We start from the raw sequence: 27,024 nt of genomic DNA on the forward strand, positions 1-27,024 counted from the left end.
GGGAAGTAGGGTATGGGGTATGGAGTATGGGGTATGGGGTTTGGCGCTGGTGTATGGGGTATGGGTAGAGGCGTGCAAACATTAGGGGGAAGAAGTAGTTGTATTTTTTTTTTAAGTTAAAAATTTTTTTTAAAAGGTTTTGTGGAAAGATTAAAAAATTTGGTTGAAATATTTGTTTTAATCTCGATTGACAAACATTTTACCAGAAATATTATCTTTTTGGGTTTAAAATGCAACGGTTTGTTTGAAAATGAATCTGCTCTGATTGAGGATTCAATTATTTGTTGGAAAATTCATATTTTTTGGTGAAATTCAAATTTTTTATTTTAAATAAAAATTTTTGATAAATCAACCATAAATGTAATAATAGACTTTTTAACACAAAATAATTATTATTTTGGATTATATTAATTTATTCATTTCGTATTTAACTGGAAAAACTTGAAAAAAAATTATGGATAAAAAATAATATTTTAAATAAACATTGAAGTTCATTTTTAATACTTATAGAATATTACATTGTAGATAAATCGAAGACTTGCTCCGAAAATCAAAGTAATTTTCCACTACATTAATTTCACAATTTACCCTGAATTTTCCCAAGGAATACCATGCATCATTGTTCATGCCATGAACACTCTTTAATTAAAAATTTTATCGCCTGAAAGATGGTTTATGACAACACTCAACCACATCCATTTTCAGTTTTATGGCTAGACTGCATACTTTGATTGACAGTGGCGAACTTTTATATTTCACGTGCGGATTTTTTACTACTTTTTTTTATTAGGAAATGGAGAAAAACTATAAAAAATATTAATATTTTTTTCTCTTCTCTCTTCTCTGTGAAGAAAGAAGATGTATTTTTTACCAATTATTGATTTTTCAAAAAAAAAAAAAAATTTACTAAAAGGTGGACTTTCAACTAAAAAAAAATTAAATTTGAAAAAAATAGCATAAATAAACGTTTAACCAAAAAGAAACAAATTTTTTTTTAAATTGTTTATTTTTAACCATAGAGGTAAATCTTTAAAAAAATGAATTCTCTGCAAAAATGTAATAGATAATATTTCTACCAAAAATCTCTTAATTGTTTATCTTTCTACCCAAAAGACCAAGGTACGAAAAATAAATAAATTTTCAATTAGAAAATATCAACTTTTTACAAAAAATGTAAGATGGAATGAATTTTTAATGAAATAGTTATATTTTTAACCAAAACATGATATATTAACTGAAATAATGAATTTTAAACCAAAAAATAGTCGAATTCTCAAATAAAAAATAAAATAAAGAAACTTCTACAAAAAATGGAAGAGTTAAAATTGTAGATAAAAAATATCATTTCCAAACAAATAAATTTTCGAGCAAAATAGTTACAATTTTAAATAAAGAAATGAACTTGAAACCAAAAAAACGTGTTTACCCAAAAAGATTAATTTTCCACCAAAAATGTCATTTTCAATAAAAAAAATTAATTTTCAACAAAAAAAATCTACAAAATAGTCAAATTTTCAACAAAGTATATAAATTTTCAAACTAAGTAACTGAATGTTAAACTAAAAAAGACTAAAAGACCTTAAAAGACTAATTCATATGAAAACACATTACTTTCAACTATAAAAGATAAATTTTTAACAAAAAAGAAGATAATTAAATTTTCTGTTAAAAAACTTCACTTCTAATAAATAAATCAAACATTTTGACTTTTTGTTATTAAACGCCACCCGGAAACATTTACATTTTCAACAATGAAATTAATTTTGTATTTTAAAAAATTTTCATGTAAGAGGATAAACTTGCAATCAAGAATTCATTTTTTAAATGAAAAAATACATTTTTAGCAAATAAGTTATATTTTTAACCAAAACAAAAAATTAAATTTTGACTTAAATGTTGAATTTTCAACCAATAGATTTTTTTTATATTGTTAGAACTTCAAACGAAAAAGGGAATTTTCAACTAAAAAAATTTTTTTTTAATGGAAGTCAAAATCTTAGTTAAAAAAGTTAATTTTCAACCAAACATTTTTTTTTAATTAATGAGATAAATTTTCTACCTTTAAAGACCAATTTGTATAAAATACATGAATTTTAAACTTGAAAATATAAATTTTAAACAAAAAATAATTAAATTTTTCGTTAAAAAACTTAATTTTCAATTAATAAAAAAACTTTTGGAATTTTTGTTATTAGAAGCCACCCTGAAACATTTACTTTTTTTAAAAAGAAATTAATTCTTAATTGAAAAAAAATGAATTTTGAAACAGAAAAATAACTGTTCAACCAAATAGATAAATTTTCAACAAAACAAGTACTTTTTAATTAATCAGATTAATTTTCTACCTTAAAAGACCAATTAACGAAGTAGCCATATTTTTAACTATTAAACTGAAATTGTAACTGAAATGATTAATTTTCAACTAAAAAATTATTTTGTTAGACAAATTGCTCAAATTTCCAACGAAACGGTGAATTTTCAACTAAACAAAAATTCTACAAAAAATGGAAGAGTCAAAATTTTGGTTAAAAATGATCATTTTCAACCAAACAAAATAAATTTTCGAACCAAATAGTTGAATTTTAAATAACAAAAATTAATTATAAAACAAAAAAATAAATTTTTTACCAAATAGATCAATTTTCCACAAAAAATAACCTTTTTAATTAATGAGATAACTTTTCTACCTTGAAAGACCAATTTATATAAAAATACATGAATTTTCAAATAGCAGATAAGTTTTCAACTAAAAGCAGAATGATTAAATTTTCAATTTAAAAAGTTCTTTTTCAATAAATATAAAACACTTTTTGAATTTTTGTTATCAGAAGCCACCCTGAAACATTTACATTATTAACAATAAAATCAATTTTATATAAAAAAAGTTTTCAAGTAAGAAGATAAACTTGCAACCAAAAATTTAACTTTTAAATTAAAAAATACATTTTTAACGAATGAGTTATATTTTTAACCAAAAAAAAGAAATTTTATCTAAAATGATGAAGTTAGAACCAAAAAAATTTTCCTTGTAATAAATTGTTGAAACTTCAAACGAAAAGGTGAATTTTCAACTAAAAAAATTGTAGAAAAAATGAAAGTCAAAATTGTAGATAACGAAGACGAGTTTCAGCCAAATAAAGCAATGTTTCAAACAAAATAGTGAAATTTTTAAACAAAAAAATGAATTTTGAAAAAACGAAATAAGTTTTTAACCAAATAGGTAAATTGCCAACCGAACAAAAAATTACTTTTTAATTAATGAGATAAATTTTCTACCTTAAAAGGCCAATTTATATAAAAATACATTAATTTTGATTTAAATAGATAAATTTTTATCATAAAATTTTCAAAAAAATTGAATTTTCCGTAAAAAAAAAATTTTTCAATGAATGAAAAACACTTGTTGACTTTTTTTGTGAGAAGCCACCCTGAAACATTTATATTTTCAAAAATGAAATGAATTTTGTATAAAAATCAAGTTTTCAAGTAAGAAGATAAGCTTGCAATTATGAATATAATTTTCCAATTACAAATTATTTTTTTAACGAAATACTTAAATTTTGAACTAAATAAATGAAATTTTAAATGAAATAATGGATTTTCAACCGAAATTCTTTTTAAGAAATTGCTGCAATTTCAAAGGAAACGTTGAATTTAAAAATTTTTTAAATCCCAAAAAATGTAATTTAATATCTTAGTTGAAAAAGACCATTTTCAACCAAAGAAAATAAATTTGCGAAATAAATTTGCAACTATAAAAATTAATATCTTAATAATGAGATAAATATTTTACCTTAAAAGACCAAGTTTTATCAAAATAAATGTATTTTAAACTAAAAACATAATAATTAACCTTTCATTTAAAAAGGTAGTTTTCAATAAATAGAAAATACTTTTTGAATATTTGTTATTAGGAGCCACCCTGAAAAATTTATATTGAGAATTCGACTGCTAATAAGAAAACTATCGCTAGCATAAAATTGGTTAGCAATTGTTCAATTTAAATAGACCTGTATACTATTTTTCACCCCCCTCCCCCCTCCCCAGGTCACTTCTCCGAATTTGACCCTCCAAATTTTGAATAGAATTTGCCTTCAATTGAAAATATCAATACAAAAAAAAAATGTTGGCAGCTTTAGATAAGAAGACTGAAATTGAAATTTTAATGGAAAAATTGTGCATATGAAATTCGATATAAAAGTAGATTCTTGGAAAGCTGTGGGTCATATATATAAAAATATTTCTTTTTCCTTTAACTCGGAAGGCGGCTTAGCAAGGATAAATTTTTTTTGAGGTAACGCAAGGCTCTGCATTTGAATGAGAGCACGTTCCTGAATATTGTCGAGTCGCTGAAAATGAAGGCGCAACATGTATACGCGCACAGAAATAATTGCTATGAACTCTATCGCAACGAACGTAAATTCTAAATTGCATCTTTGTGATAACGCCAGGATCGTCGAGTCGAGTCGAGTCGAGACGAGACATTACATTAAAACGACGTTAATCCATTTTAACAATTTCCCGAGTAGATTGAACAACAACTTAATTATCCGGGATCATTACATTCGAGCAACATCCTCGATGTCCTTTCATTAAGGGTAAATCAGTTCAACGATTTCTGGTGTTCCTCGAGAAGACTTTCCAGTAAAACATCTGTTTTTTCTTGAGGATAAAAAGAATAATTAAGAGGAAATTCAATTTATTATCTTAAGAGATTTATCTTTTTTTTTTACAGAACTCTTTAAATAAAAAAGTACATTCGCACACAATATAATTCTTATTGGGATTACGTTTGGGTGGTCTAAAAATGAATTGGATTCTTTTCTAGAATGTTCATGCAAATCTCCGTCAAAATTTTTTTATTCCACAAACAAATTAAATGTGTTTTTTTTTGTTTGTTTTTTTTTATAAAAATAAGGCTTCGCATGTTCCGCAAGTCCCATGAAACTAAACACGTATTTTCCATAAAAAAGACGTTTTTGTAATTTTCATTCAGAATCGTTACTATTATTTATGAATTAAGTTGAAACTCATCATCATTTAAAATTTCAGAAAAAACTGTAACTTTCTAGCACTAAATTAGGAGAAGACAGAAAAAATAATCATTTGTTATGAACGATAGTTATGAACAATAACAATTTGTTTAAATATTCTTGTTTTTTAAATTTCATTTATTTTTTCCACAATTTAAGTCAAAATTCGAGAAAAAATTGATAGCGAAACGACAACTTTCTGAAATTATTTATAGCGAATATTATTAAAAATAGTAAGAGATTGTTGAAACAATTGTTTTTGTTATCTTTATTCAATTACTGCCGCATTCTGATTAAAAAGTGCAACAAAAGTGGAAAATTTGAGAAAAACTTCAACTTTCTAGCATTATTCTAATAGAATATTATTATAAATGATAATAAACTATATAAAAAATTATTTTCGTGATATTTGATTAATTACTGTCTTGATCTAACTCAAAAATTGGAAAGAAGTTGAAAATTCGAAAAACCGTGACTTTCTGACTCTATTAAAAGAGAAAATTACTGAAAACAAGAATAAATTGTTTAAACATTTCATATGAATCTAAAATTGTCAATTAATTCTCATATACCTGGAAAAACATGGAAATGTCAGAAAAATTTTTTTTATGAAAAGGGAATTTTTTCAAAAGCGTGCTTAATTTTTTTTAAATTATAATAAAATGATAAACAGCAATGATTCTTTGCTTGTAAAAAAAGCTTTATGTCATTCTTTTTAAGGATCAAAATTTATATTTTTAGTTGAAAAATCCACTGTTCTTTTAAAATTTTTTTCTCTGTTGGCTGAAAAAGAGGATTCAGCTTTTTTGGATGAAAATTCAACTGTTTATTCAAAGTGAAACTCTTTTGTTAAAAACTAAGTTTTTTGGTTTGAGATTTGTATTTTTAAATGAAAATGTATCTCTAATAAGAAAAAATTCAACGTAATAGTTTAATTTGCAACTAAAGAGTAAATTTTCAACAAAATAATAAAATCTTTAACGCAAAAAGATGAATTTTCAAACCAAAATGAAATAATTACATTTTTACTTTAAAAAATGAATTTTCAACCAAATAAAATCATGAATAAAAATTTAATACAAGACATAAAATAATACAAAACATGTGAGATACGTACATTTTTAATTGAAAACATTAATTTTAACAAAATAAAATCTATTTTTTTAAATGTTAACATTTTTAAACAAAGAAATGATTTTTAAACCAAAATAATAAGTTCTAAACCAAGAAGATTAATTTTCCACGAAAAATGTCGGATTTTCAACCATATAGTTGAATTATTAACAAAAAAGGATACATTTTTAATCAAAAATTGAATAGTTACATTTTCATATTAAAACATTAGTTTTCAATTAGAAAAAATAAAATCTACAGATTTTCAATCCAATACAGAAATTAATTTTTAACCAAATTTTATTTTCAACAAAAAAATCATTTTCTAGCCAAAAAAATTAATTTCTAACAAAGTAATATACATATTTGACCAAAGGAATGAATTTTCAACTGAGATGATGAATCTTCAGAAAAAAATGTATTTTTATCCAAATAGTTACATGTTTGGCCAAAAAGATGAATTTTTAACAAATAATAAAATAGTTTGATTTCGAACCGAAGAAATGTTTTTTTCCTCATTAAAACAATTTTCAACTAAAAAAAGATACTTTTTTTGGCAAAAAATGTAATAGGTAAATATGTAATCAAAGAAATGAACTTTTAGTCAAAAAGATAGATTTTTGACCTAGAAGATTAATTTTCTACCAAAAGGGTTAAATTTTCAAAAAAACACATAAATTCTTAACTCAAAATCATCAATGTTCCATCAAAAATAAAATTGGTCAATTTTCCACAACCGAAATGAATTTTAAACAAAATAAAGGAATTTTCAACAGATAAGATCAATTTTCTACCAAAAGAAAGGATCAAATTACATAACTTTCCAACTAATTAGTGAAATTTTCCTCTTACAAAGATATATTTTTAACAAAAAATAAAACAGTTCAATTTTCATTTCTGAAAATTTAATTTAATACAAACAAGTAGAATTTTCAATCAAATAGTTGAATTTTTAACAAAAAGAATATATTTTTAATCAACAATTAAGTAGATAAATTTCCAGTGAGAAAGATTATAAAAAAAAAATGTTGACAGAATAATTTAATTTTTACTAAAGAAATCATTTTTCCTTTCAAAAAATTAATTTTCAAGTAGAAAAAATAAATTATTGGCGAAAAATAAAATAGTTAAATTTTTGACCGAGAAGATTCATTTTCTATCAAAAAAGACAAACTTTCAACAAAACACATGAATTCTCAACAAAAAATTATCAATTTTATACCAAAAATAGAATACAATTATTTTCAACAAAAGAAATTAATTTTTTACAACAAAGAAAGAATTTGCGACTAACGACATTATTTTTTTCAAAAAAAAATCTTCAACTAGAAAGATTAATTTTCATAAAAGAATGACTTTTTGACAAAACAGTTATATTTTCACCCAATCAAATGAATTTTTAAACAAATAGTTAAATTTTGGGTTCAAAATATAAATTATTAATCAAAAATAGAATAGGTTAATTTCCAATCAAACACACGAATTTTTCTTCAATAAAGGAATTTTCAACTAAAAAAGATACATTTTTTTCAATAAATAGAATAGTTAAATGTTTAACCAAAGCAATGAACGTTCAGTAGAAAAGATTGACTTTAAAGCAAAAAGACTAATTTTCTACCAAAAAGTTTAAAATTATAAGAACACACATGATTTCTCAACTCAAAAGGATCAATTTTCCATCAAAAAGAAAATGGGTTAATTTTTCACCAACGTAATTAATTTTAACAAAAAAAAAGAATTTTTAAATGTTGAGATAAATTTTCTACAGTAAGAAAAATTATCATTCAACAATAACAAAAAATAATTTCTGACATAATAATTAAATTTTTGATCAAAATTTTACACCAAAAATAAAATACGTTTATTTGCCACAAAAGAAATTAATTTTTGTACGGACAAAAGAATTTTCTACTCAATTTCTTGCCAAAAAAGACAAGTAAAAAAAATAAATAATTTTTCAAATGGAAAAGATACATTTTTATTAAAAAATGACAAAGCAGTTATATTTTCTACCAAATGAAAGTAATTGTTAACCAAAAAGGATAAATTTTCAAATAAAAGTAATAAATTTCCCAAAAACTACAAGACTCAGCTTTAAAAATAGAATACGTTCATTTTTAAGAAAAGAAATTAATTTTTGACCAGAAAAAAGAATATGCTACTTAATTTTTTACCAACAAAGAAGACAAGTAAACAAAATGCATAAATTTTTAACTGGAAAAAATCATTGTTCATTTAAAAATGCCAAAAAAGTTAAATTTTCAACCAATGAAATTAATTTTTAACCAAAAAGGATCAATTTTTAACCAAAATTATAATGAAGTGATTTTTTTGGAAGCTACTTTTTATACCTCTTTTTATACTCGTGAACGATTTCGAAAAAATATAATCCAACTCTTCTATTATTTTTGCCCTACTTGGACTTGTAAAAACATTCTAAAGAAAAGTTCTCAGGGCCAATTCAAAAAATACGTATCGCCCCCAGGAAGATTAGGGGGATCACCCTAAGTGTTACGCTAATATTAAAGTTACACACCGATACCGTTACAATCTGTCAAAATTGTCAGATAAATCGTTCCCTATTTTTTAAACAGCCCCTTACCTAAGAAAATTTTTGTTTCATAACCGGTACTTTATTCAAACATACTGTATGACCTTATTGAGATTCCATTGGCCCTTCTTTTTTTTTACTCGAACATACAATTCCCGATTCTGTATCCACAAATTATAAAAATTCTTACAAGAAATAAGTCTTCGTGAAAGCCCGGTTGTGATAAATTATGAGACATAAAAAAAACACGAAGGGTGGAAAAAAAGAGCTGGAGGCTAGAGGCTTGAGGGAAAAATAAGAGGAGACAGCCTGCCGAGAGGGGTTCCTGTTTCAGAGGATAGGATAGGAAGCAATTTGATTCATATGGGGGTTGTTGCAGTAAGTTCCCATTTAAGTGGCAGGAGTGCGACCGCCCCTAAGTTTCCTACATTCTACAACAAACCTCGTTGTACTTGGCACAGAAGAGGCATCAATGTCCATTAATGTCCATATGCGCAGAGATATCTATACCACATGCTGTGGAAGGTCTAGACTCTAGGCGGGCATAAAGGGGTTGGCTGCTGCTCTCGCAAATGTTGCTCACTTCAATGGAATTGGTTGCAATAATGCCAATTAATTAGCCGGCAAACTCGGTTGCGCTGGCGGTCAACTGCTGACTAATTTCATTAGTAATGGGTCGGGAGGCAAATAAATAAAGTGCGGAATCGCCAGAAAGTCATTCTTGGAGTTACTTTTAACGAGGAATCCAGTGGTGACCTTGTATTTGACCTTAAGTTTGACATTCAAGGTTATTTAAAGGTGAACTTTGTTGTTAAAAAATGGGAACCCCTATTTTTGACAACGGCAATCGAAAGAGCGGGAAATTCTAGTCCAAACATGTACTCAGGTCATGGACCAACTATGACCTTGAATTTCTGCTATAGGTTTTTAGGCTTGACCCAGGTATGGATCGGATACAATTTGAACTGCTTCGGCTCAGGTGTTTACGAAAAAGGTCGAGGTAATTCTTGAAGTTACTTTTAACGAGAGATGTAAAATAACGCTAAATGTAAAAATTTTACCCTAAAATGACCTTGAAGGTTAAGTTCAAGGTCAAATTCAAGGTTACCACTGTATTTCACGTTAACAGTTACTCCTTGACCCATGACCTGAGTACATGTTTGGACGTAAAATTTCGTGCTCTTTAAAATGCCATTGTCGACACTAGGGGTTCCGATTTTTAAAAAAATGACCTGGAATTAACCTTGTAGATCAACCTCAGGGTCATCCTTGAAATATGACCTTTGTACATACTTTGACGTAAAATTTTTCGCTCTTTCGATTGCCGTTGTCAAAAATAGGGTTTCGTATTTTAAAAACCAAAGTTAATCTTGCAATAACCTTGAAGGTCGAGCTCGAGGTCAAATTCAAGATCACCACTAAATTCCTCGTTAAAATTTGCTCCAAGAATAACCTTGACTTTTTCAAACAAATATTTTACCTGGATTATTACTCGTATTTAGGTGTTTCGTTACTTTCTGAACAGCCTGTGTTATATATATGTATATATCTTGGCTCCACGTCACAATCAAATTTATTTGTTAAGAATATAACTGTTTTAACATTTTTTAATGAGAATTTACCTTTTCCAATTAAAACTTATGCATTTTTTCTCATCTTTCTTTTTGTAAAAAATTAAGTAGCAAATTCTTTCTTCTCGCAAAAAATTAATTTCTTCTGTTGCAAATAAACGTATTCTGTTTTTGGTTGAAAATTTATCATTTGTAGTTGAAAATGTATCCTTTTTCGTTGACAATTAAATTCATTTGGTTGAAAATATAACTGTTTTGGCATTTTTTAATGAAAATGTATCTTTTTCAGTTAAGAATTTATTTATATTTTTTACTTGTCCTTTTTTTGGTAAAAAATTAAGTAGCAAATTCTTTTTCTGGTCAAAAATTAATTTCTTTTGTTAAAAATAACAGTATTCTATTTCCGTGAAAAATTGATCATTTTTCGTCGAGAATTCCTGTGTTTTGTTAAAAGTTTGTCTTTTTTAATATAAAATGATCCTTCTTGGTAAAAAATTTAACTATTTTATTTTTCGCCAAGAATTTATCTTTTCTACTTGAAACTTTATTTTTTAGAGAAAAATTGATTTTTTTTTGGTCAAAAATTTAATTATTTTGTCAAGAATAGCTTTTTTGTTAAAAAATAATTTGTCTAGCTGAAAATTTATCTATTTAATTTTTGATTAAAAATAGATTCTTTTTGTTAAAAATTCAACTATATTTAGTTGAAAATTCACTTTTTTTTTTAAAATTCGACTTTTTACGTATAAAAGTAAATTTTTAAAATTGAAAATTGAACTTTTTTATTTTTGGTTAAAAATATATTTTTGAGTTTTTAACAAAAATGTTGAATTTTTCACAAAACAGCTGAAGTCAAAAAAGCAATTTCAATTTTCTAGCGAATAGTTGTATTTTCAACTGAACAAGATGACTAACAAAACGGTTGATTTCTTTAATAATATTGATGAAGACCATTGTACAGAACCAATAACATCTAAAATTATTTAAAAGACTTAATGCTTAACAAAATATTTGAATTTTTAACTAAAAAGAATTTTTTAAAGAAAATTGTTAAATTTCTAACAAAATACCTGAATTCTCAGTGAAAAAGTTGAATTTTTTATTGGAGATACTTGTAATTTCACTCAAAAAAATATTTCAACGGAAATAGATAATTTTTTTAATTTAAACAAAATACATCAATGCTCCACCAAATAGTTATATTTTTTACAAAATAGTTGTATTTCTCTCTTCAAGAAAGTGTGTACCAAAAGAGATGACTTTTTAGACCGAAACGAAACAATTATTACAAAATAGTTTAATTTTCTGCCAAAAAGAATAACTTTTTAACAAAATAGTTGAATTTTCTATCCAAAAGAATGACTGTTTAACAAAATTGTTGAATTTTTCACAAAAAAATTACTTTTTAATAAAATTGTTGAATTTTCTACCAAAAAAATGACTTTTTAATCAAATTGTTGAATTTTAAACCAAATTGCTCAATTTTAAACGAGAAAAGATGACTTTTTGTCAAAATTGTTGATTTAAAGAAAAAAAAACTAAATACTCAAACAAATAGTTGGATTTTGAATGTTTTTAATCATTGTGATAAAATAGTTATAAATATTTTAAATTGTTGTTTTTGGTTATGCAGAGAAGGGAAGGGTAGGAAAAGATCAACAAAAGATCAATTTTCAACCAGAATTGAAACAGTTACATTTGCAGTTAAACAATCAATTTTCAAACCAAAAAAATGTTATTAAAAAAAATAATTAACTTTTCAAACAAAGAGATAAGTTTTTAACAGAAATGGTTTAAATCGTTGTTTTTATTTTTAAAGCACACAACTTGTTGCGAATTTTGTAACCTTTTTAGCAAGATTCTCAGGAATGAGGCAGTGTTTGGTTATGAAGGAAAGGGTAGGGTAGAGAAAGGAAGGGCGACGATCATAAATGTCGAGCCAACCCCTGAAGAGAGGGTGAGACCTGCCTAGGAAGTAATCTCGAAAAGTCGTCGGATTAACGCTCTATCCAGAAATATAGCCCGCACAGGGCCATCCCTGTGAACGAGTCTAATCCGGCGTAACGTCGCACATTAAAACCGAGTAAAACATTCATTCCCCCGTTTGCGAAAAGTGACCCTCGTTATCGATACACTGCACTACACTGCCAAATACTTTGGCTTCATGCAGAACCCATTACGGACACGTGAACGTTAAAAAATAAATCGTCCTTAAACGCAAAAGGGGTCCTTGAATCGAGCAAATTGGCCTCTTAAGTCCTTGCCGATATGAAACTTATAGTTGAGATAGGTAGGAACTTATCCCCTCTATTTTCCTTGCACAGCATTCAAGTATGTGGCGTGGAACGAAGACCGAAGAAGAAGCATTAGGAAGGAAACATCGATTTCCCGGTTTTTATTGATTCTGGATAATGAAGATTGTTCCCATCGAAAAAAAATTCCCATTGTGACACGATCTAGATTCTAGAATACAGATATGTATGTGACGTGGAGCAAAGAAGAAAGAAGAAGTCTTAAGGCCAATTCAGACTAGCCGTTCTCGGTTGACCGGTGCCTCACACTGCTTACGATTGTCATTCTCACGCATGCGCGGTTAATAGACAAAAGTGACGTAAGTGACGTGTCAGAAGCTCGAGAAACAGCTGACAGGCCTCGTGGCTTTAGCGAGCGCTCTCATTGGCCGAGGGTCCGACCGGACCGGCGAACCGCAACCGAGAACGGCTACTCTGAAATTGGCCTTATAGGACAGGAAAATCGTTTTCCCTGTTTTTACTGATTTTGAATAATGATCTAGATCTAGAATATAGATACATATTTGACGTGGAAGGAAGAACAAAGAAGGAACCTTAGAACAGAAAAATCGATTTTCCGGTATTTATTGATTCTAAATAATGAAGATTTTCCCTAGTGACAAAAAATTCCCATTCAGCATGAACAACGATAGAAGTTTCAACAAAAGACTAGGAGAAGATTACGATTTCTACACTGTTAGTGTTGTAAAGCAAGAACCAAAGAAGATTTCTCTTTCAATGTGAAGATTATAATATATTACCTAACCATATTATCAATAATTTAAACTTGAATATGAGATGCTTCTCTGAGAAGGTATGTAACTTTATAGAAAAATCAATATTGTTATTGGGTAAAAGATTAGAGATATACGTATAGAGATTAATAATTATCAAGAGCATCTTAATTTTTAAAAAAATTATTAGAAATAGTTTTAATCATTTTTTTGTCAATCTGCAAAACTGGACAACCAAGGATACTAATAAGTTTGTACTAAAGTTAATTGATAAATCTCTACTAAAATTAGAAAATCTCCGATCAAAGCAAAAGTGTAAAATAGTTATAAATCAAAATTAATGGGTTATCAACATGACTGATAGACCCATACCTGAAGGCATAAAAGAAATGATAAGTCTAGGAGGAAAATTTTGTATTCCTTTTGATAAAAAAATTTTCCGATTGAAAAAATCATCACTAATCTTGAATATTCAATGAAACATATTGCAGTAGATAATCGAAATGAAATTAAAAATAAAATTTCATATTGGACACAAAATTGGATTCATACTTCTAAATTTAATACAATAGATTTTGAACTAAAACAAAAAATAAATTTCTTTTTAGAAACAAATAAATATATTATCCTAACCATAGCAGATAAAAGTAATAAGACCATTATATTATGATGAATGAAAAAGATTGTATTATTAAAACCTCACAACTTTTTAATGTTGAAACATCAAATGAAAAATTAAATTTCGATCCTACTAAAAAAATTGAAGCTAAACTCACACTGCTACTAACAAAACTTGAAAATAATAAAACTATTAATGAAAATTAATATTATTTCTATCATTGTGCAAATGGCAATGCACCTAAAATTTATGGTTTACCTGAACTGCATAAAGCAAATTGTCCTTTACGACCTATCATTTCTTTCCCAGGTTCACCGCTACATAAAATCTCTAAATGTTTAGCTAAATCCCTACAAAAACTTGTTGGCAGAACTGAATTCCACATTAAAGATAGTTGGAAATTTAAGAAAAAAAATGATAGTTTATGATTATACAATTGTATCACTTTATGTTGTATCTATGCATACAAATATATCGTGGAAATTAACTTTAAACTCAATTTACAAAAAATGGAATGACATGAAAGTACACACCTTTTTAAATAAAAAAGACTTTAATGCTATTCTCAGTTTATGCCTAGAATCTTCTTATTGCAAATTCAATAATGTTTTTCATAAGAAAATTTTGGGACTTCCTATGGGATCGCCCATTTCTACAGCATCTGCCAACATAGAAATGGAAAGTTTTGAAAAAGAAAATTTAAATATTTTAAACTATAAAATTATTTTCTAATACCGATATATAGATGACACATTAATTTGCCTTCCAAAAAATAAAGTAGATGATATTCCTGAAAAAATTAACTCTATAAATGAACAATGAAAATTCACTATTGAATTAGCAAAAGAAAATAAAATTTTTCGATTAAACACTAGAAATAGTAAACAATAGAATTATAACAAACTGGTATAGAAAACCTGTATGTTCAGGACGTTTTCTTAACTTTGCTTCGCATCATGCAATGTGTAATAAAATTGGTGTCATTTTTGGCTTAGTCGACAGAGCGATAAAATTTCCAGATAGTAGATTTCACAATGTAGATTTAGAAATTGTTAAAAATAACTGATTAAAAAATGTATACCACATAGATCTGTTAAAACTAAAGATAGCTAAGCGTTACAAAACTATTACAAAAAAATACAAAGGACCAAATTATTTAACAAAAGAAAATTATAGTAATGTTATTTATTAATGATTTTGATGAAATTTTTTTCAGAATTTTCACTAAAAAAAGTAATATTCGAATTGCTATTTCTGTTGAAAATACTTTTAATAGGATTCTTTTTCCTAACATTGAAGATCTAACAGATAAATGACATAAAGTAAACACTCTATAGAATACCATGTTTGAATTGTAAAGCTATCTACATTTGACAATCTTTAAGACACTTAGGGGTTATAATTAGAGAAAATGAAAGATCCATTGTAAAAAATAAATATAACGCCGCTTTAGCAAAACATGCAACTTTATACTCTCATAACTTTAATTTTAATATTAAAGACATTCAAATTTTAAATATTGAACCCCGTGTAGGAATCGAATCAGGGATCCGGTCGGGTCCCAGCCGGATAGCCCCGCTTTAAGCCGGGCGCTGGTCGAGGAATCCGGCTGGGATCCGGCTAAAAACGTCACGGTAAACTGGTCGGATCCCAGCTTCAATACCGGCCGGGATCCGATCGGGTAATCCGGCCAAAAAGCGGTTAAGAAATGTTGCTTCAGGCGATAAATTGGTAACTTATTTTGTCTTTTAAGGCTCATCGTAAAGATTACGATGAACTTTAAAAATCAAATCAAGTGAACCAATTCTGGCAAGAAACTTGGAGTCGAATTTGATTCCCTGATGATAGAATCTCATAGCAATTTGGAAGCCACGTGCTTATTTAAGGTTAGGAAAGAAGAAAGCAAAAGCTCTATACACAAGACTATATTTTAATTAAAAATAATAATAATTCGCGTTTTAAGTGGGGGTTTTAAACTAATTACTGAAATAAGGTTGATTTTAACCACGAGTCTCGATTTTATTTGCGAACTTCGAAGAGAGGACGCGACGTGAGTGCAAGCAGCATCCTCGTTCCAGGTGCGAAACTGAAAATTACTGAGTGTCCATGCAGACGACAGATACAGCAGGCGCTATATTTGGCGGTAAATTTGAAATTGTACAGGCTAATATTTTCTGAATATAGAGAAGTTTATAAAAATTGTATCATTTCTTTTGTTTCACGTGGCAGAATCGATAACAGTTTACTTTAAAATGTTAAATTATTCGAAAAAATTTAATGTTTTTTTTTAATAATTTAAAAAAGCTCATTTTTGTATCACTGGTCTAATAAATCCTTATATTATATTTTTCAAATAATAATTTATCTAGCATCCATATTCACATCTTTGATAATATCACGGTTCTTAAAAAATGTGTAATTTCTACAAAAACATTAACCTGACCAGTGCCCAGCCGGCTCCCGACCATGGGATATAACCAGGGTTGGCCTGACCAGTAACCGGCCGGCCCCGGACTACGTGATTCGAGAAAATTGTAGCCCGACCGGCTCCCGCCCGGTTCCTGTCCATGAAACCCAGACAGAGTTAGCCCGGCCGGGATTCGACCAGAAACCTTGTTGTATTAGGGCCAACCAGGGAAATTTCTACACGGGACCAAATGAAGAGAAAAGATTAACTCTTGAAATGATTTATATTAAAAACGAAATAAATGCTATAAACTACAGAACTAACATCCAAAACTTAAGTATTATGTATCATAATCTTATTTCTCAGATTAAAATTAAAAAAATTGTCCATTTTCCGGAGCGTACAGTATCACATGACTTGCTATATAACCTTAAAATAGTGTTATATAATTTCAACCCATAAGTGTCACTTGTCTATCTCTAATTACCTTCTTAAAATGTAACTAAGCAACTGAAAATAATTTAGAATTTACTCCTGAGATTATAAACAATATCTTTTTATAATGGTCTACAATTATTTTTAAGACAAATACAAGCATAGTCTACAAAAATGTCGTAAATTTTAAAAAACTTTCAAAATCTTTTGTATGTATGTATGTAGGTATGTAAAATTCTTTTCAAAACTATATTATTTTAATATGAATATATAAACAAATTTCTTTTGACATTATATAATCAACACTGTTATTTATAAAATACTTTCAACTATCTTCAGTTTCCAAAAACAGCTAAATATATTGTCTCTTTGAAGGTTAGATTTCTTCACTACGTCATGGGTATGGCATTTATAACACCACAATGTACAATTATATTAAAATAATTTTCTTTTAATTTATTTTACTAAACAAAAATTCCCATTGTTTCGCAATCTGAAATATTGATACATGTGTGACGTGGAACGAAGGACGAAGAAGAAACCTTAGAACAGGAAAATCGATTTTCCTGTTTTCATTGATTTTGATGCAGACATTTCCAAATGTTTGTCTTATTTCCGATTTGGGCCAGATCGGGCACACAATTTTGTGGTTGTTAAATTTGGCCCCCTCTAGACCCCGGATTAACAGCCAAACTTGCGAGTAGATGGCGCTCCATTAATTTCGGGGACTAAAGTGGGTTGACTCCAAATCGCCCAAGTTTCAATGTAAAGTGTCAAGCGTCAAAAATATTTCAATTATTATTTATAAAAGTGACAAAATAAGTGGGGAAAAATGCCAAAAGTGAGCACAAGACCTGGAAATGAGGTTATTTATTTATAAGAAAAGTAGCAAAAGTAATATTTTATTTGTTGAATGTGAAAACGAATTAGATCAACAATGACGTCATAAACATATTTATTTTCACATATTTTTAGGTGATTTGATACAATCGGAATGTACATACAACCGTCTTATTTATATTCGCTTTTGTAAAAATAACTTGTAAAAATAACTTTCCACAATTAAGTTCAATATAGAAATTGAAAGCAACTTCAATTTACAAATTAAAACCAAAAATATGTTGCAAAATACTTAAATAGTTTATCATACACAAATGCTGGCTGTTATATTGCGTCACTTGACTTTTTCCGTTTGCTCGAAAAAAAGTGTCTGACATACTCCAATTTTTTCATATCGCGATCTGCTAGATAACCTGATTTTATTTAAGAATCCCTTTTAATTAAGAATAAGAAAAATAAATTAATATTGGCCCGATGACGGCCAGGCATGGTTATTTCTGGGCGCAGCGCTTGGGCCCCGATCGGGCATCGCGTTTCATTTAGGGTCTGGCCCCATCTAGATAGCCTGATTTAAGCCAAACTTTGCCCGATCTGGCCCCGATCAGATCCAAATTGGAATTTCCGCACGGGAAATAATGAAGATTGTTCCCATCGAAAAAAATTTCATTGTGGCACGATCTAGAATATAGATACATACGTGACGTGAAACGAAGAAGAAGTCTTTGGGCAGAAAAATCGATTTTCCGGTTTTTATTGATTCTGAATAATGAAGATTTCCTCTATAGAAAAAAACCCGCATTGCTATACACGATCTCGAATTTTGATACATATGTGACGTGTAGCGCAGAATGAATATGAAGCCTTTGGACAGAAAAAAATTTTTATTTGGTTTTCATTAAACATGAATAATGAAGATTTCCCCTATCGACAAAAAATCCCCATTGCTTCACGATCTCGAATATTGGTACATATGTGACGTGGAACGAAGAATGAGGAAGAGGCCTTAAGACTAAAAAATCGATTTTCCTGTTTATATTGATCCTGAAGAATGAAGATTTCCCCTATCGAACAAGAAAAATTCCCGTTGCGACACGATCTAGATTTTGAATGCAGAATACGTATGTGACGTGGAACGAAGAAACCAGCCATCAGACCTGTTCTATCTTTTCTACTTTTTTTTCTTCCTTTCTCGTTGATCCGATTTTTCTCGTTAACTCATTTTTTGCCCTAAGGCTGGTTTCTTCGTTCCACGTCACATGTAACTTTGAAATCAATCTAATTTTCGGGATATCAGAATTACAATATTTTTTTAGAATTTTGTTTGAGTTATATCGAAAACTTTACACTCTTTCCCATTTTTTTAAAAAGAATTCCTTTTTTCCCTGTCTTTTTAAGAAACTACCCCTTTTTTTCCTTTTCTGCTTGAATGCGAACTGAATTAATAGACCCCAATAAGGAATTAAAAAAATAATAAATAAATAATTAAAAGCAGGCGCCATTTTTCTGTGCCAAAATTTTGGTTTTAGCGTGAAAAAAGCCAAAAAGCCGACTATCTTTTGTTGAAACTCAATTATTTTTGGTCGAAAATTCTACTATCATATTTTTGGTTAAAATTTCTCTCTTTTGTTTCAATATCCTACTGTTTTGTTCATACTTAATTATCGTACTTGAAGATTCAACTGTTTGGTTAAAATTCGTTTTTTATTAATTGAAAATTAATTTTCTTCACTCAAAATTGAACGATTCTATTCTTAATTTAAAATTGATCGTTTTTATTTGAAAATACAACTATTACATTTTTCATTGATATTTCATTTTTTTGTTTGTTGAAAATTTAAATAAGTAGTTGAAAGTTGATCTACTTTTTTAAAAGTTCTTTTTTGTTCAAAGATTTAATTAATCTATTGAAAATTAATCTTTTTTGGTAGACAATAATTTTCTACCAAAAAGATCTTCAAAACAGAATTGTACTCATTTAATTCCCACCGGAGATCAGGGAGTTCAAAATTAATTTTTTGAAATTAAAATTGACTATCTGGCTGAAAATGACCTTTTTGTTGAAAATTAATATTTTAGTTTAAGAATTCAACTGTTTTTTAGAAAAATGTATCTCTTTGGCTGAAAATTCGTTTTTAGCTGTAAATTCATATTTTTGGGCTTAAAATTAAACTTTTTTTGATAAAAATTCATATCTTTGTATGAAATTTCTTTTTTTTTAAACTAAGTTTTAAAAATAAAATTCATCTTTTTAGTTCAGGATTAAAATATTATATTGAAAATTAACTTTGGTTGAAAATTCGTCCTTTTTTGATAAAATCTCAACTATTTTGATAGAAAATGCAACTATTTAAGAATTCAACAATTTGACTGAAAATATTGCTTTTTTTATAAATAATTTATTTTAACTGAAAATTTAAGTATCTTATTTTTTATTAAAAGTTTATTCTTTTCGGTAAATCAATCCTATTTTTAGTTGAAAATGCATTATTTTTTCTTGAAAATTTAACTATTTTGTTAGCAACTTTACCAAATTAGTTAAAAAATTATAATTTTCTATTGAGAATTAAAAAATTTTATTGAAAATATTGTTTTTTTGGTAAATTTTTTTCTTCATCTCAAAATTTAACTATCCTTTTTTATTGTTAAATATTTTATGTTTTTGGTAGAAAGTTGAATTATTTGATTAAAAATTTTTTTTAATTCAATAATTTGATTGCACATTTTTTAAAAATTGAATTTGTATTCAACTGAAAATCTAAACATCCTATTTTTGGTTAAAAATTGGTCTTTCTGGCTTGAAAATTCATATATTTTTTTCTGATAGAGAATTCAACTATCTGATCAAAAATTAAATTTTCTGAAGGGAGTTCAACAATCTGATTAGAAATATGTTCTTTTTTTAGTTGAAAATGATTTTTTTCTTCTAAAATATTAAAGATCAATCTCTTTTACTCAAAGATTCGACTATTTTGTTGAAAATTCAAATACTTGGTTTAAAGTTGAAGTACAATATAAAAATTTATTCTTCTTTAGTTGAGTTGAACTGGTTTTGATTTGCAATTGAAATATTTTTGGTTAAAATATCAACAACTCAGTTTAAACTTAGACACCTTTAATAATAATAATTCATTTTTCTCTTAAAGATTCATCATTTTATTAGAAAATTCATCTCTTTTATCTAGAATTTCACTAATTTGTTATAAATTCATTTTTAGTTAGCAATTATCGTAGTTTTTAACTGGAAATTTACTCTGTCCTTTTCTGGTTGAAAATGGATCTTTTTTAGTTGAAAATACAACTATGCGGTTAAAACCATTTTTCTCGGTTTAACAGTTATTTTCTGACCATTTGTAATTAATCTTTTTTACTTAAAATTTCAACTGTTTGATTGTAAATATAACTATTTGTTTGATAGTTAATTTTTTTAAATATTCAATTACTTAGTTGAAAATTCATCTTTCTTGGCTGAAAATTCGTCTCTTTTGCTTAAAAGTTTAACCATTTAGTTTTAAATGCATTTTTTTTTGTTTAAAATCAATTTTCTGAATTTTAAAATTCAATTTTTTACAAAAAATTAATATTTTTTGGTTAAAAATTTACTAGTTTTTTGACAATGTTGAAAAAATTTCGGCTTGAAATCCTCGGAATTCAAAGTGTTCCAAATTGAATTCTATAAGTTACCCAGAGCCACAGTAATTTTATTTTAAATAATTTATTCTCCCATTTTCGTAAAAAAATGTTCACAAAATTGACCCATTTTCTTCCCTTTTGAGAGAATTTCGGACTGCAAATTCTAATCTATTTTTTTTCTGTTACAGGATGCAACCGAACTGTTAGAAGTTCAGTTGGATGGATCCGATGGACAGGGCGAATGGGAAGATGTGTTGTACGAATCAGGGCACCTCTACGAGATCCGCAGGTTTGAAATTTTTTTGAAAATTAATATTATTTATTGAAATAATGTTAAATATTATTCGTATAATATAATAATAGTTATAAAAATAAATTAACAATAAATCAAGCCAAAATTTCCACCTTAGAAACCATTTTTTGCAGAATTCCAAATGTTTCCTGAAACCAAATGCCTTCCTGAAACCAAAATGCCCTGGCTCATTGCAAGCCGGAGACAAACGAAGTTCTCTTCAAAAGCGACTTTTCGTATTGATTTCAGTAATTTAGAACCAGCCCTCTGGCTCTCATTTAATTCGTATAAAGGAGTAATTAATCACGAGATGGCAGATCAAATCTGCAGTTAGAAGAATGTGAAAATCAAGGAAGAGAGAATTGCCATTTTCTAGAAAACCCACTGAAGTCGACTTACATTTTGGCACAAAATTCCTGGAGGCACTTTTCAAAATTTCTTTTTAGAAACCGAAAAGAATAGTTTATGACTAACTTGAAAGGAATCTGTATTACCATCAGAGGTAGTTACTATCTATCACTGTAGATGTCACTCCACAATCTTTGAAAATAGAAATCAAAACTATCGATCAAGTTCACTTTTTAAATAAGAGAAAAATAATTAACGTCATTTCTGACTAGATGGAACATTTTTAATTTGGAAATTAAATTTTTCTGAAAAAAGATCTTCGCACTTCGCTCCACTGGGAATCGAAGGATTTTTCTGTTCATCTCTGAATTGTAAAAGCACCTAACCGGCAATCGGAAGTTGTATGGTTCAAATCCCAGTGGAGCGAAGTGAGAAGCTCTTTTTTACAGGAAAATTTAATTTTTAAATTTAAAAAATTTATTTTCCATCTAGTCAGAAATGACTTTAAGTACTTTTCTGTTATTTGAAAATTTAACTTAATTGATTAGGGAGATTTCTTTCCATCCCTCTAATAGATTAATTGAAAAAGCACCCGGCCGGCAATTGGAAGCTCTGTGGTTCGATTCCCAGCGGAGCGAAGTGAAAATTCTTTTTCAGAAAAATTTAATTTTAGAATATGTTATGTAGTGCTGCATTTCTATACGAGAACTTCAAATATTTTGACCGGTCTCGTTCATTTCAGAAACTTGTTCTAAACCCAGCTTTTCGTGTATTCATTTTGTTACTAATCACATCGTCTCATGTCTAACTTTCAATTAAATTTAAATTAAATTCTAATTTTTTCAAATTCTAAAAATTCGATTCAAAATACAATGTAGAACAGTGTATTCGTGGATGATTTTAGTTCAAAATTCATCTTTCTTTGCTTTTTTTTTTGGTGAAAATTAATTTTTTGGACTGAAAATGTAAGAATACAATTTTTCATTTGAAATTCATCCTTTTCGCTTGAAAGATAATTTTTTTTAACTGAAAATTTATCGATTCTATTTTTGGTTGAAAATTATTCCTTTTTGGATGAAAATTCAGCTATTTCGGTAGAAACTTCAAATATTAGGTTACAAATTAAATTTCCTGCGGAGTTTTCAACAATTTGAATGAAAATATATTTTTTCCGTTGATTTTTCTAACTGCAAACTTACCTTTTTTATTTTTGGTTGAAAATCCATCCTTTTTGGTTAAAAATTTTTCTTTCTGGCTTGAAACTTCAACTAATTTGTTTCTGGTAAAAAGCTCAACAATTTGGTCAAAAATAAAATTTATTGTTGAGAATTCAACAATTTTATTGAAAATGTTGTTTTTTTGTTGAAAATTAATTTTTTTTTATTACAAAATTTAACCATCATTTTTTTGGTTGAAAATTTGTACTTTTTGTTGAGGATTCTACAGTTTGATCAAAAATATTGTTTTTTGGTAGAAAACTTTTTTTTTATCTAAAAATTTAACTATCCTATTTTTGGTTGAAAATTCGTCTCATTGGCATAAAAATTCAACTAGTTTGGTCAAAAGTTCGGCTGTTTGGCTAAAAATTAAATTTTCTGTTCAGAGTTCAACAATTTTATTTGAAATTATTATTTTCTTTTTTTATGCAAATTTAAGGTTTTTACCGAAAATTTAAGAATATTTTTTAAAATATAAAATTCATTCGTTCCAGTAAAAATCAATTTTTTTTACTTTAAATTTTTCGTTCCTATTTTTAGTTAAAAATTCATACTTTTTGGGTGAAAATTCGTCTTTTTGGCTTAAAAAATCAACTTTTTTCCCCTGGTAGAAAGTTGAACTATTTGGCTAAAAATTAAATTTTCTTTTGAGAATACAACCAATCAATTCGAAACATTTTTTTATTTATATTTTTTAACCGAAAATTTAACTATGCTATTTTTGGTAAAAGAACATCCTGTTTGGTTGAAAATTCACCTTTCTGGCTTGAAAATTTAACTATTTGTTCAAAAATTAAATTTTCTGTTCGGAGTTTAAAAATTTAATTAAAAATATTTTTTTTGTTAAAAATTAATTTTTTGTTTTCTAAAAAAAATGTAAGTATCCTATTTTTGTTTCAAAATTCGTCCTTTTTTGTTAAAATTTAAACGATTTTAATAGAAAGTTCGACTATTTGAGAATCCAAGAATTTGATTGAAAATATTGTTGTTTTTTTATAATTAATTTCTTTTCATTGAAAATTTAAGTATCCTATTTTTTTTTAAATCCATCCTTTTTGGTTTCTCGGTCTTATTTTAAGTAAAAAATTCATCCCGTTTTTTTGGTTGAAAATTTGTAATTTTTTGTAGATAATTCCACAATTTGATCGAAATTATTGTTTTTTGGTTGAAAATTTTTTTTTTCTGAAAATTTAACTATTCTATTTTTTGTTAAAACTTCGTCTCATTGGCTTCAAAATTTAACTATTTTGATCAAAATTTCAGCTGTTTGGTTAAAATTTTAATTTTCTGATAAGAATTCAAGAATTAGATTAAAATTTTTTTTCGAAAATTAGTTTGTTTGAAATGAAAATTTAATTATCCTATTTTTTATTTAAAATTCATCCCTTACGGTGTTTCAATTCTATGTTTGGTTGAAAAGTAATGATTTTCTGATGAAAATTCAACTATTTTGGTAAACAGTTCAAATATTTGGCTAAAAATTAAATTTTCTGTTCAGAGTTCAACAATTTGATTTGAAAATATTGTTTTCTTTTTTTTTCCAAATTTAAGAGTTTTTTCTGAAAATTTAAGAATATTTTTGAAAATTAAAAATTCATCCTTTCATGTTAAAAATCAAATTTTTACTAAAAATTTGTTGTTCCTCCTATTTTCTTTTTTTTCTTTTGAGAATACAGCCAATCGATTTACGACATTTTATTTATTTATATTTTTTAACTGAAAATTTAACTATGCTATTTTAGGTTGAAGAACATCCTTTTTGGTTGAAAATTCACCTTTCTGGCTTGAAAATTCAACTATCTGGTCAAAAATTAAATTTTCAGTTGACAGTTGAACAATTAGATTTAAAATATTGTATTTTTTAAAATTAAAAACTATTTTTATAACTAAAATTTAATTATCCTATTTTTTGATGAAAATTCGTCCTTTTTTGCAGAAAATTCAACTATTTTGGTAAAAAGTTCAACCATTTGGTGAAAAATTAAATTTCTTGTTGAAAATTTAAAAATTTGATAGAAATTATTGCTTTTATCGTGTTGAAAATTAATTGGTTTTAATTGACAATTTAAGTATTCTATTTTTTATTTAAAATTCATCCTTTTTGGTTAAAAATTCAACTAGATTGCTAAGAAGTTCAGCTATTTGCTTAAAAATTAAATTTTCTTTTGAAAATTCAACAATTCGATTGGAATTTTGTTTGTTTGAAAATTAATTTTTTTACCAAAAATTCAAGTATTCAACTATTCTTAATATTCAGAAATTTTTTCAAAATAAATTTTATATAATATATTTATAATATTTAAGAGTGTTATAATAATGAAAATATTTATATAAAATGTATTAAAATCACTAAGTTTAAATTTTTCGTTTTCAATTTTTCATTTCCAATTTGGTAATCAAATTTTCGTTGTGAAAAAATCTGGAGAAACAACAAAAATCTCGTCATGATCGAATATTGCTTTTAAGAATCTTGATCGAATAAGAGGAGCCAATATTAAAGAATTAACAGCAGAAAAGAAAATTTTAGCTTTTTAATACTTGAAAAAAATTCTAGTTCACGTCTATTTGGTAAAATGAGCAGCAATGAGACCACTTTAGTCGCCATGTTACTTTTCAAAATTTTGACCAATCAGGTTTCGCGGTCGCTGCGGCTTTCTACTTGACAACTGATCCAGCTAATTAACCTATCAATGTCTAAAAACGTTAAAAACAAGAAATCGAAAATAAAAGCAAAATCAAGCGAGGCAAACCATAAAAACAAAGAATGATTTTGGAAATCATCGATTTCCCTAAAGAAGGTAGATTAGTAGCTAAGATGTGTTTTGGAGCTGTATGTGATTCTAGGCAGGACTATTTCAATTCTTTTCTTAGTAATTATGATTGATTATTATTTATTAATAATACATGAAAGCAATTTAGAGACATTCATACTTTGAAATTTATGTTTCGAAACCATTTTTACTTTTTTATTTTTTATAATTTAGGTAGTTTGAATTTTCCCGCGAAGAATGACGTCACAAAGATATAGCCAATCTATGCGTTTGACGAAAAATTCCGCGAGCGAGAGTAATATTCAAACTTTATTAAGGAAAATCCATGTTTCTTATTGAATAATAAATTCGTCCTTTTTGGAATAAAAAAATAAGCTAATAAAGAATCAAAATATCTTTTTATCTCATTTCGTGCAACATCCCCATTAAGTTTTTTTCCTCATTTGTTACAGGTGATTGAACTCAGAATAAGAAGACTTCAAGTAGGCGTTTTGAAAAATTCAAAATGCGAAGGAGCTTATATCCAACTTTCTGAAGATGGTGAAGATTTAGAGGATGATGCAGGGCGATACTGTGGGCATGTTACGACAAATACAACCAGGTAATTAATTCAAATTAATAAATAATTATAATTTTATCATTTATTTATTCGCCCTGTACACGCTAAAGCGATTATCTTTCCACTCCCTTAGAGCTTTTGTATCTTGATTTTTTTATAATGAAAAGAAAACTTTTTTCTTTAAAATAAAAATTAATTAATAATAATAATTTTCTAATTCATTCATTCACTCTCTCTCCAGATTAAATCGCTGATGTTTCCACTCACTTAGAGCTTTTGTCTATCGATTTTTTTTCATCTCCGAGTATAACAGTTTATTAGCATGCAATTAGACATCTTACAAAATTATTATTTTAATTATATTTGTTTTGAGTGAATGCAAATTATTTAGTTTGAATTAGAATATTTAATTATCATTATGTTAGCTCGGCATTAAAATCTTTTTTCAGATTTTACGATCATTACATTTTGTTAGTTATAATAGTAACAATTTTAGAACTTATTAATTCATTTTTTCATTTATTTAATTTCTCCATATTGAAGCTGCTATGTTTCTGCTAGATTTTTTAATACACCAAACTCTCGCTTTCCGTCAAGTGTCGCGGGTTGCCTT

The 27,024-nt window shown here is 27.1% G+C and overlaps 1 protein-coding gene across 1 annotated transcript in view; it reads left to right on the forward strand.

Annotated features, from left to right (window-relative positions):
- LOC117171634 overlaps window positions 1-27,024 on the forward strand; it is a 190,614-nt gene that overhangs the window by 96,532 nt on the left and 67,058 nt on the right. The window contains exons 3-4 of the mRNA XM_033359119.1: window positions 21,413-21,513; window positions 26,305-26,453. Coding sequence (XP_033215010.1) covers window positions 21,413-21,513; window positions 26,305-26,453 — 250 coding nt within the window. The remainder of the gene's footprint in view (window positions 1-21,412; window positions 21,514-26,304; window positions 26,454-27,024) is intronic.

This window comes from Belonocnema kinseyi, chromosome 4, assembly GCF_010883055.1.
Source record: "Belonocnema kinseyi isolate 2016_QV_RU_SX_M_011 chromosome 4, B_treatae_v1, whole genome shotgun sequence".
Classification (NCBI taxonomy): domain Eukaryota; kingdom Metazoa; phylum Arthropoda; class Insecta; order Hymenoptera; family Cynipidae; genus Belonocnema; species Belonocnema kinseyi.